Source organism: Salmo trutta, chromosome 30 (assembly GCF_901001165.1).
Source record: "Salmo trutta chromosome 30, fSalTru1.1, whole genome shotgun sequence".
Classification (NCBI taxonomy): Eukaryota; Metazoa; Chordata; class Actinopteri; order Salmoniformes; family Salmonidae; genus Salmo; species Salmo trutta.
In genome coordinates this window covers 14,108,505-14,121,642 of record NC_042986.1, presented here as the reverse complement: position 1 = coordinate 14,121,642, position 13,138 = coordinate 14,108,505, and the positions used below count along the sequence as shown (strand labels likewise).

At 40.4% G+C, this 13,138-nt stretch overlaps 1 protein-coding gene across 1 annotated transcript; it reads left to right on the top strand.

Annotated features, from left to right (window-relative positions):
• Positions 1-9,405: 9,405 nt before the first annotated feature.
• On the top strand, positions 9,406-10,868 carry srxn1 (sulfiredoxin 1 homolog (S. cerevisiae)). Its single transcript, XM_029722875.1, has 2 exons — positions 9,406-9,782; positions 10,519-10,868. The coding sequence occupies exons 1-2, from the start codon at positions 9,462-9,464 to the stop codon at positions 10,726-10,728; spliced, it is 531 nt and encodes a 176-aa protein (XP_029578735.1). The 5' UTR covers positions 9,406-9,461; the 3' UTR covers positions 10,729-10,868.
• The last annotated feature ends 2,270 nt before the right edge of the window (positions 10,869-13,138 follow it).

Here is a 13,138-nt window from a genome sequence, read left to right as displayed (position 1 = left end):
TTCTTAGCATCCATATGCAACTGGCGCCATCTGTTGGATGATTGATTCACATGTAAAGGTCTCTTGACAAGTAAATACTCAAAAATGTTTAATTTGTCCAAATGACTAATTAACTTCTTCATCCAAATGTAAAGATCTTGTAGAATATTACCTTATCCCTCTGCTCAAAATCGTATTCATGGGTATTTACTGTCAACAAAACACTGGGCACGCACTGGTTGAATCAACATTGTTTCCATGTCATTTCAATGAAATTACTTTGAACCAACGTGGAATAGACGTTGAATTGACGTCTGTGCCCAGAGGGAAAGGTGTTTTCCTCACCAGTTGGTTCTTAGGCAATCAAGGCCACCCTAACCATAACTGTAACTACCTCTTTAAGAGCTAACCATTTGTCTTTGCACATTCCGTATGTGCGTCACATGACAGAGAAGCTCATTAAAGCATCTCGATTCCTCCCTGGTCTGTTTCATCAGCTGAGACTGCCAAGCTCTTTAGCTCAGTGTTCTTGATGTTTGTGCTGTTTATGTAAAACCCATCTGTTAGCTCCTCTCTCTCTTGGCAGAGGGGCCACCTCTTCCTTCTGCTTCTCTTTTGAAGTCATGTCAAAATCAGATTTTCATGCATTTCAAGCATCTGAGCGTGACTTTTTTTTCTTAAATCAACATTCAGGCAAAAGTTAAAAAGGGCACTGCTTGAATAAGGTACAAGCCCAACATCTCGCCAAACAATTGTTTTATTTTTTCCCATTCTTTTTGAGGAGAGCAACTTTATTTTCCTGTTTTGGCTGAACAGTCCACCTAGAGTATGTGTTCGTTTTTGCATTCATGCATGTTCAACACAGTGTATGAACACAACAGATCAGTCTAGCTTCTCTGTAAAAAGAGCTACATGCAGCAATGACGATAATAAAGCCAGTCACAATTAAAAGAGACTTCATCTCTCAAAGAGTTCATTTAAAAGACTGAACATCACCGTCAGAATAATTATCTCTTTAAAAGCATGCCATTGTGTTATAAATAAAAATAGCTCATAGCCCTGCTGTCAGAGAGTTGGCAGATAATTTTCTTGAAGAGCTCCAGCGTGACAATCCCATGGGGGCAGAAATCTAATATTAACAGCAAATCATTATGTGAGAACTGCTCTTCCGTGACCTGATGCTGTACCTGTATGACTAACTCAATCTTGGTAATAGAGATATGTTCGCTACTGTACTGGGATGGAGTGCTGCTGTGACAGTTAAGGGTTATAGAGAGTGCATTGGGACTTCTGGAAATACTTACTGCAGGAGTCATTTACGTGTCTGTCGGAGGTGAGTGACAAGGTTTCTTCCTCTCCTGTGATGATCTAATGGGGCACCATGGTGAAGTCAGGGTTTGTGTGCTTGACAGCAAAGCAGTGACTTGATTGTGGCGTTTCATGTAGAAAGAAGCTGATGTGCTGACAGTGGAGAGATGTGTTGGTTAGATTTGTAACCTCAAATAATATTCATATTTTCAGCTCAGATATTCAAAACCTACACACGTCATGCAAATATTTACATCAAATAATTGCTTTGCCTATGAAAAGGAAAGTACAGTTTTGTTTTAATTCAAGAACATATACAGTTAATTGCCAAAATAAGGAATGAGGGATGCAAAGTACACTATATATACAAAAGTATGTGGACACCCCTTTAAATGTCTGGATTTGGCTATTTCAGCCACACGTGTTGCTGACAGGTGTATAAAATTGAGCACACCGCCATGCAATCTCCATAGACAAACATCAGTAGAATGGCCTTATTGAAGATCTCAGTAACTTTCAACCTGTCTCTGTCATACGATGCCACATTTCCAATAAGTCAGTACGTCAAATTTCTGCCCTGCTAGAGCTGCCCCGGTTAACTGTAAGTGCTGCAATTGTGAAGTGGAAACGTCAAAGAGCAACAACGGCCCAGCCGCGAAGTGGTAGGCCACACAAGCTCACAGAACGGGACCGCCAAGTGCTGAAGCACATAGCGAGTAAATATCATCTGTCCTCGGTTGCAACACTCACTTCTGAGTTCCAAACTGCCTTTGGAAGCAACGTCAGCACAATAACTGTTCATTGGGAGCTTCATGAAATTAGTTTCCATGGCCGAGCAGCCGCACACAAGCCTAAGATCACCATGCACAATGCCATGCGTCGGCTTGAGTGGTGTAAAGCTCGCCGTCATTGAACTCTGGAGCAGTGGAAACGCTTTCTTTGGAGTGATGAATCACACTTCACCATCTAGCGGATGGGTTTGGTGGATGCTAAGAGCAGCAAAGAGGGGACCAACTCCATATTAATGCCCATGATTTTGGAATGAGATGTTCGATAAGGAGGTGTCCACATACTTTTGGTAATGTTTTGTATATTGAAAGCAAGTGCTTGCACACAGGTGTGGTTCCTGAGTTAATTAAGAAATTAACATCCCATCATGCTTAGGTTCATGTATAAAAATGCCCAGTTGCCCATTATTTTGGCTACCATGTCTAGAAGAAGAGATCTCAGTGAGTTTAAAAGAGGTCTCAATGGGGCGTAGGGGGTTGAAACGGTGTGTGTGTGTGTGTGTGTGTGTGTGTGTGTGTGTGTGTGTGTGTGTGTGTGTGTGTGTGTGTGTGTGTGTGTGTGTGTGTGTGTGTGTGTGTGTGTGTGTGTGTGTGTGTGTGTGTGTGTGTGTGTGTCTCAGTCTCAGTCATCAGATCTCATTCCAATTTAACACTTATTGGAGATTCTGGAGCGGTGGATGAGACAGCGTTTTTTTAACCACCATCAATCCACAAAACACCACATGAATTTTCTCTTGGAAGAATGGTGTTGCATCCCTCCAATAGAGTGAGTTGACCAATAGAGTTCCAGACACTTGTAGAATCTATGCCAAGGCGTATTGAAGCTGTTCTGGCGGCCCAAAATGCCCTATTAAGACACCTTATGTTGATGTTTCCTCTATTTTGGCAGTTACCTGTACATCTGTGTCATTATATTCCACAGAATAGTAGGCCAATGCTTTGAGCACTGAGCATATCCTTAAAACTATATATGTAATTTGCTTTGCTCTATTACATTGTTGATAAGCTTTTTTGTTTTTCAACATACTATACAAGTGGGCCATATATTGCAGCTGATCCCCCTTGTGATCAATTAATGAATTTCATTTATTTTACCTTTATTTAACTAGGCAAGTCAGTTAAGAACAAATTCTTATTTTCAATAACAGCCTAGGAACAGTGGGTTAACTGCCTTGTTCAGGGGCAGAACAGCAGATTTTTACCTCGTCAGCTCAGGGATTCAATCTTGCAACCTTTTGGTTACTAGTCCAACGCTCTAACCACTAGGCTACCTGCCGCCCCAACATACAACTAACATACTTAATGCACTATCATATTATAGTTCAAAGTATTTATGATGATTTAATGCAGTGACATGCTCATCTTTCCAATAAATCATTTTTAATTGTCTCATTTGTGTTAGAATCTGACTGTGGGTTGGAGAAACCAACAATTGTTCTATCCTCTTCACTACTTTGAAGCTTCCCAGTAATACCTGCATAGGTAAAGCACTGAGCCCAGATGTCCTTTTAGTTACCACAGCAACCTAGCTGGCTCTTTGAAATCCCTACAAAAATATCATTTTTAATAATCGCTCCTAATACTCCAAGTGTTCTTTGATGGAAAAGGCATTATATCATGTACTAATACTTCACAATTCAAAACATGCACTCACCTCATAAAAAGTTAGTCACCTAAAGATTCTGCTTGCATATTTATTATTTTCAACTGTATGACTAATTGCTAAGATTAATGTTAATGAGAGTCAGTTGGGATATGAGTAAATTGACTGCAAGTTCAGATTAAAAGGTGTATTATCTATAGAAGCAGAATATTTACAAAAGTTCCTGTGAAATTTCAGTTTGTTTGTTGAACTACACTCCTTAGGGGCTCCCGAGTGGCGCAGCGGTCTAAGGCACTACATCTCAGTGTAGTCACAGGCATCACTACAGACAACCCGGCCGTGATTGGGAGTCCCATAGGGCGGCGCACAATTGGCCCAGCGTCGTCTGGGTTTGGCTGGTGTAGGCAGTCATTGTAAATAAGAATTTGTTCTTAACTGACATGCCTTGTTAAATAAAGGTTAGATAAAAAAATAAAAAGGATACATAGATATATCAGTGCATTTAAATTTCTCTCCATGTGGAGAAGCAACACAATTAACTTTGGGGAAATAACTTATTATTTTCATTCACAGCAAATGTCTTTTTTATGATTTGTATAGTAATGCATAATAATCCAACTCCATACACGGCGTGCACAATTATTAGGCAAATTGTATTCCTCGGGATTCATTTTATTGTTGAACAAACACAATGCTCTCAGTCAATCCATAATGTTATTGAACCTCAAACCTGATTGTTTAACAAAGGAAAAGTGAGTTTTGTCTTTCTCAGGGAAATATATAAGTGTGCACAATTATTAGGCAACTATTAGTGTGCAGAATTATTAGGCAACTAAATTACAAAAATAATTTCTCTCAACTCACTTGTTTATTCTCAATTTTTAGAGTAAGTGTAACAGATAAGTAACACAAAATTACAATTATATAACATTTTTGGCCTTTCAAAAATATACAGTGACCAATATAGCCACCCTTATTTTCAAGAACTGCCATGAGCCTTCCATCCATGGAGTCTGTCAGTTTCTCGATCTGGTCAGGATCAATTTTCGCTGAAGCAGCAACCACAGCCTCCCAAATGCTGTTCAAAGAGGTGTATTGTCTTCCCTCACTGTAAATCTCACGTTTGAGAAGGGCCCACAAGTTCTCAATAGGATTTAAGTCAGGTGAGGAAGGGGGCCAGGTCATTATTCAGGCATCTTTGAGGCCCTTGCTGGCTAGCCAAGCAGTGGAGTACTTGGATGCATGTGATGGAGCATTGTCCTGCATAAAGATCATGGCCTTCTAGAATGCTGAGGACTTCTTCCTGTACCACTGTTTGACGAAAGAATCTTCCAGAAACTGGCAGTAGGTTTGGGAGTTGAGTTTCAGTCCATCTTCAACCCGAAAAGGTCCAACTACCTTATCCTCAATGATAGCAGCTCATACCAGTACCCCTCCTTCACCTTGCTGGCACCTGACTCAAAGTGGTGCCCTGTGTCCATTACTGAACCAGCAACGGGCTCATCCATTTGGTCCATCAAGAGTCACTTTCATTTCATCTGTCCATAAAACCTTTGAAAAATCTGTCTTCAGGTATTTCTTTGCCCAATCTTGACGCTTCAACTTGTGAATCTTATTCAGTGGTGGTCTTGTTTCAGTCTTCTTGACCTTGGCCATGTCTCTGAGCACTTGACACCTTGTACTTCTGAACACTCCAGGTAGGTTGCAGTTCTGGAATACGGTGGCACTGGAGGATAATGGGTTGCTGGTAGTTTGACGTTTAATTCTTCTCAAGTCTTTTGCAGTTAATTTGCGCCTTTTCTTCCCCATGCGTTTTTTGCGCCCCAGTTGACTATTCGCAACAAAACGTTTGAATGTCGGGTGGTCACACCTCAATAGTTTAGCTATTTAAAGAGTGTTGCATCCGTCTGAAAGGCATTTTACATTTTTGGCTTTTCAGTGTCAGTTAAATTAGTTTTTTGGCCCATTTTACCTGAGGTAATGAGGCTGCCTAATAATTATGCACACCTTGATATAAGGTGTTATTCACTTTCGCCACACCCTCCCTCATTACACAAATACAGACACATATCACCTGAAAATTATTAAATCCAATAAGCATTCAAGTTTATATGGTTTGGAGTTCGAAAATGTGAATAAAAACAATGATAGATCAGAATACTCACTTGCCTAATAATTGTGCACGCAGTGTCGTTTTTCCTTTGCCACTTAACAAATCAGAGAAGTAATGTTATGGCTGATAGCTGAGACCGCTTGGTATCAGGGTCGTTCCACGAAATGAGGACCTTTTGTGTCCCTTTGATATTTTAAATAGAAATTGTGTAACAATATTGAATGAATAGCCTGTTATATTCAATGAAGTGCGTTTTAATATAGACCACATGGAGAATTCAATAAACAATTTTGACATGTCCATCCATGCACCCCTCTGTAACTTCCAGGAAGATTTTAACCCACATAACCCCAACATTGTAACGGGTGTTGTAGGGTAGAGACCAAGACGCAACAGGGAAGTGTATACTCATCTTGTCTTTTTAATATATAAGAAGGAGAAACAAAATAAACATGTATACAATTAACAGAAACAATACTAACAGTACTGTCAGGTGACAAGCACAAAACAGAATACAACTACCCACAATAAAAACACACCCCTAATTATAGGACCTTCAATCAGTGGCAATGATAGACAGCTGCCTCCAACTGAAAGCCCCAACACCAATTAACTAAACATATAAATATAAATGACTAGACAGAACATAGAAATAAACTAACATAGAACAATAACCAAAACCCTGGACTAATAAATCAAATACCCCTCTCTACATGGACACATACACACAACCACCCTGAACCACATAAAACAAATACCCCCTGCCACGTCCTGATCAAACTAAATACTAACAAATAACACCTTTACAGGTCAGAACGTGACAAACATTTCCCCAAGTTGTCACCATTATTGTAAAGCCTTAGTTATTTTGTTGCTTTGACAAATTCATTTCTGAAGATTATTATTTATTTAATGTGATTATTAATTCATTTTAAGGTCAACCAATTCAGGACAATCCTTGTCCTGCAAAAAAACATTATTGTGGAGTTTATAGTTACGTGATGCCTCAAACCCTATTACGGGGGATGAGTCACTAGTTTACCGTGAGTGGGTTGAATCACTGACGTGATCTTCCTGTCCGGGCTGGGGCCCTTCTCGGGTTCGTGCCGTGGGGGAGATCTTTGTGGGCTATACTCAGCCTTGTCTCAGGATGGTAAATTGGTGGTTTGAAGATATCCCTCTAGTGGTTTGGGGGTTGTGCTTTGGCAAAGTGGGTAGGTTAGAGCCTGCCTGGTTGGCCTTGTCCGGGGGTATTGTCAGACGGGGCCACAGTGTCTCCCGACCCCTCCTGTCTCAGCCTCCAATATTTATGCTGCAATAGTTTATCTGTCGCGGGGCTAAGATCAGTCTGTTATATTTGGAGTATTTCTCCTGTCTTTTCCGGTGTCCTGTGTGAATTTAAGTACGCTCGCTCTAATTCTCTCTCTCTCCCTCTCGGAGGACCTGAGCCCTGGGACATTGCCTCAGGAATACCTGGCCTAATGTCTCCTTGCTGTCCTCAGTCTACCTGGTCGTGCTGCTGCTCCAGTTTCAATTGTTCTGCCTACGGCTATGGAACCATGACCTTTTCACCGGATGTGCTACCTTGTCCCGGACCTGCTGTTTTGACTCTCACTGAATGCTCGGCTGACATTTACTCCTGAGGTGCTGACCTGTTGCACCCTCTACAACCACTGTGATTATTATTATTTGACCCTGCTGGTCATCTATGAACGTTTGAACATCTTGGCCATATACTGTTATAATCTCAACCTGGCACAGCCAGAAGAGGACTAGCCACCCCTCAGAGCCTGGTTCCTCTCTAGGTTTCTTCCTAGGTTCCTGCCTTTCTAGGGAGTTTTAACTAGCCACCGTGCTTCTACATCTGCATTGCTTGCTGTTTGGGGTTTTAGTATGAGTTTCTGTACAGCACTTTGTGAAATCGGCTGCTGTAAAAAGGGCTTTATAAATACATGTGATTGATTACATTCCCCACATACCTTCAAAAGTATTCAGCAATCATAATTTATTTGAAAAACACAATTTCTACCATAATTTCTCGTAATAAAAAAAGTTCAAAAGAAAAATCCAACCCTGTTGAACAAATAAATATGTTGATCTTTGGAAAATGTCTCCTATATCTGCCGTTTCTATTACACATGTTGCAATATATTTTTTTTGCGACATTGCTTTTGTTGAATAAACCCGGGTTAATAGAAACCTGTGCCTATTGGCACGATCAGCAGGCTAAAATGGCGTCTTTTTGTAGGCACTAACTCCGCCATGGTTCGTTGGACAAAGCCTACGAGGAAAATGAATGGCTTTTTGGTAGGGTTTTTAGATAAACGCTGAAAATAAGGTATGTGTTAAACACAGGTTTAGGAGATTTTATACGTTTTGTTCTATGAGATAATCTTCATCAGCTAACATCACTTTTTGTGCATTTTGAAGAATTTATGTAATAATTTAAAAAAACATAAATCCCATATAGGCTTCATAATGGTTATGTTAACTGACTGCTGTTGCTTCATAGAACAACGTATGCAATCTCACATTTTCGGCATTTATTCCGAAACCCTATTCTTTCCCATTCATTTTTTCCTATAGGGATGGATGAACGAACCAGAAGTAACTAATTTCCGGGTTTTAGGACTACAAGCAAATATTTTTTAGAACTAACACAAGATAAACGACAGGCTCTGGTCTTAATGGAAGCAAATTAATCATAGTGGTCGGAACAAGCAAGGAGGTTGGAAGAGTCAAGCACGAGCTAGTGAGATCCTATTGGTGTGATCTAGCATTTATTTGCATATTTCCGTTAGGGAACGCCTACTGTAAAATGCGCGTGTGCAAAAACTCAATTCTCCCTCATACTCCTAAACGCAACTTTTTTTCAACTTTGGAAAAGTGTAAAGTCTACAAAACGCAGTCCACTCTGTTTACTACAAATTGTAATTTTGGAAACAAAACTGTATGGAGATCAAATGTTTCTTCAAAAGTGCAAAATCCATATTCTCGCATGCCGGCCACAGGGCTTCTATTATGAGAGATGTTCAACTGTCTGATAGGTAGAAATGTGTGGTTTCCACTGCACCCACTCCTTAACAATCGACATTTGTAATTTAGTTGGAGTCGTACGGCTTTGTAAACGAGGAAGTAGTGTAAACTCATTCGTAATGGCGCATGCAGCTTTCCATTCGCCATATTTGGTCATGAGTGGAAACGCCAACTGGATGATTCACATTTACACAGCCTGTAAAATATCTGGCTCATTGTGCTACGAACTAGCGACACAGAACAATGATCCAGATATTTAACCAGATGTATAAGTGTGAAGCATCCGGTTGGCGTTTCCACTCACTACCAAATATGGTGATGAGAGGAAGCCCAGTGGTCGACATTAATGCTAATTTTCCCATCGACGTTGAATTTCAATACAGTTTTCTGTCCCAAAATTACAATCTGTTACGAAGTTGTGACGATTTTACTCTTTGCCAGGGCGAATTTAGTTATTGAACACGAACACTTCACAGAGTAGGCGTTACCTAACGGAAACATGAAAATATGCTACAACGCGCCAATAGAATATCGCTAGCTCGTGCTTGACTGCCCCTCCATGTTTGTTATGTTCACTATGACTAATCTGTTCCCATTGGAAACGACAGGCGGTGATATATCCTGGGTTACGACAATGCCGTTGGCGAATGGAAAGCTGCATGCGCCATTACGCATGAATTTACACTACTTCCTCGTTTACAAAGCCGTACGACTCCAAACAAATTACACATTTCGATTGTTAAGTTGTGGGTGCAGTGGAAACCACACATGTTTACCTATCAGACAGTTGAACATCTCTCGTAATAGAATGGACAGTAAGAAGAACATTGAAAATAGGTCTATTCACTCGGACAACGTCGAGGAAGTTCATAACGTGCCAATGGAAGTTATCATACGACCAATCCCTCCTCTACTAGATGAGTGCAAAGTTCAGAGCCTTATGGGTACAATACAGGTAAAAATGTGGCCTAGTTCTGCCAAGATCAAACCATAGAGTTCAGATAAGTGGTGTTAAAACAGATTGCAGCAAGAAAATTGTGAAGATTCTCTTGTTTGGGAAACATCTGACAGACTAGGCTACTGTATTAGACCTAAATCCCTCTAGGGGAATGACATTTTTTCCATGTTTAATGTATCAAAAGCAGGTTAGCGTTTTTCGTCATGAATCTTGTTCTGGAGGCAGCTCTGCAGATTGCCTGACAATCAGACTGATACCTCTGGTTCACAGTCTGAGTTTAATGCCATTCATTTGTTTGGAAATTTTCACCAGAATAAAATGGTATTTTAACTTACTTTACTGGTTGCCTGTGTGGTTGGTCTTAATGCAGGTAGGAATGTGAGACAATATATCCACAGGAAAGTATAATTCCAGCAACTTTTCAAAGCGCTGGTACTTTCCTGAACCAAATGCTAATTTCTGCCCGACACAGAATTCAATACAGAATTCAATGCAATTCAACATTAGGTCTTCAGACTAATCTGCAGAGTGGGCACTCTGGTATGGCCACAGTCTTAAAATCATATTTAAAACCTAACCTTAACCCTAACCTCAATTTTTATTTTCATGAATTTTTACAATATAGACCATTATTACAAGACTCATGACAAACGTCAACCTGCGTATCAAACGCTGTTCTGTGTGATAAAGAACCTCTGAAATGGAATAGAAAAACAAATATATTTTTCCTCAGGAATCTACAGACATCAGCATTGTTCCTCCTATTGATATACTCTGGATCAAGGGCAGGGAAGGAGGGAATTACTACTACTCCTTTGGAGGCTGTCACCGGTTTGAGGCATACAAACGGTTGAAAATGAACACCATTCCAGCAAAGATCTTCAAATCAAATGTTGCAGACCTACGCACTTACTTGGGCTCTTCCACCCCAGACCTACAGTGAAGTTGAATTAACTGAGGCCTGTTTTTGAGTCACAGTCAGTATGAGGACTGTAGATGTGGGTATACTCTACACTGAGTGTACAAAACATTAGGAACACCTGCTCTTTCCATGACATAGACTGACCAGGTGAAAGCTATGATCCCTTATTGATGTCACTTGTTAAATCCACTTCAATCAGTGCAGATGAAGAGGAGGAGACAGATTAAAGAAGTATTTTTAAGCCTTGAGACAATTGAGACATGGGTTGTGCATGTGTGCCATTTAGAGCGTGAATGGGCAAGACAAAATATTTAAGTGGTAACAGATGCCTGGTGCACCAACTTGAGTGTGTCAAGAACTGCAACGCTTCTGTTTTTTTCACGCTCGACAGTTTCCAGTGTGTATCAAGAATGGTCCACCTCCCAAAAGACATCCAGCTAACTTAACACAACTGTGGGAAGCATTGGAGTTAATATGGGCCAACATCCCTGTGGAATGCTTTTGACACCTTGTAGAGTCCATGTCCTGACAAATTAAGGCTGTTCTGAGTGGAAAAGGGGAGTCAATATTAGGGAGGTGTTCCTAATGTTTTGTACACTGTGTATGCGAATCAGGGGTTTCAGTCATAATTGTATGTAGTGCAGTGTAAGTACTGGCCAGCAGGTGGAGATGTGACTGTTTTATATCATGCCATTATATGAATTTCCCTCATGTATCACCTTTGATGCTGAAATCTGGAACATTATATTTCCATATACCAATAGCCCCAATTATAATATATATAATTAAAAAAAAAGATGAATTAAGAGATTAACTTAATTTGAAGTTGTAAACTTGCTTGTATTCTATCTGCAATGTAAATGTGTAAGTTAAATGATTATGATGCAATTAAAGACAGTGTGAAAGTCAACAACAACAATACCTAAATAATTTATTGAAGTCAATGGAAGATTTGAACGAAAACTTGAGTTAACCACACGAATCTAAAGTCAGAATATGGCCCTGCATCTCCATTAGTCCGTGATATGAGCTGATGGACAGGATGACGGGAAGAGGTCAAGGGTCAGATTCCATAAGAACAGAGTGCCTCCAAGCTCCAGACCAGACTTACTGGAAAAATAGTATTTTTTTATTTTTTTTAAACAGGGTTAACTCGCTCCACACAACAGGACGCTATTTTGAGGCATGCGTGCCCCCTTCCTCTCTGTGGCTGGCCATTGGTCTTACCCAGCCAACCAAAGTCTGTAAAAAGGACACCTTTTGTTAACCTCGTAACCTCCTCTAGGTTGTGTTTGCCATAGTGGGCGAGGGAGTAGGATTTTTTTTTAGCTTTCTCAGGGGATGCGTGGCCGAAGGTGAATTCATAAGGAAGAAAACCTTCACAACAAGGCCCCATTTTCCTTTTGCTCTTTGATTTCTAAATATGTCTTGACATATTTCTGTCTAATGGGGTCATTTCTGGATGTTATTTATGTCCATTTAGGGGCAATAGTTCTGTATATCTCCAGAGGCAAAAGGTCAGTATAGTCTCTTCAAGGACAAAGAGTTGAAGTCGGAAGTTTACCTTATACAAATACATTTAAACTCAGTTTTCACAATTCCTGACATTTAATCCCAGTAAACATTCCCTGTTTTAGGTCAGTTAGGATCACCACTTTATTTTAAGAATGTGAAATGTCAGAATAATAGTAGAGAGAATGATTTATTTCACCTTTTATTTCTTTCATCACATTCCCAGTGGGTCAGAAGTTTACATACACTCAATTAGTATTTGGTAGCATTGCCTTTAAATTGTTTAACTTGGGTCAAAGTTTCGGGTAGCCTTCCACAAGCTTCCCACAATAAGTTGGATGAATTTTGGCCCATTCCTCCTGACAGAGCTGGTGTAACTGAGTCAGTTTTTTAGGCCTCCTTGCTCGCACACGCTTTTTCAGTTCTGCCCACAAATTTTCTATGGGATTGAAGTCAGGGCTTTGTGATGGCCACTCCAATACCAAGACTTTGTTGTCCTTAAGCCATTTTGCCACAACTTTGGAAGTATGCTTGGGGTCAATGGCCATTTGGAAGACCCATTTGCAACCAAGCTTTATATTCCTGACTGATGTCTTGAGATGTTGCTTCAATATATCCACCAAACTTTCCATCCTCATGATGCCATCTATTTTGTGAAGTGCACCAGTCCCTCCTGCAGCAAAGCACCCCCACAACATGATGCTGCCACCCCCGTGCTTCACGGTTGGGATGGTGTTCTTCTGCTTGCAAGCCTCCCCCTTTTTCCTCCAAACATAACAATGTTCATTATGGCCAAACAGTTCTATTTTTGTTTCATCAGACCAGAGAACATTTCTCCAAAAAGTACGATCTTTGTCCCCATGTGCAGTTGCAAACCGTAGTCTGTCTTTTTTATGGCGGTTTTGGAGCAGTGGCTTCT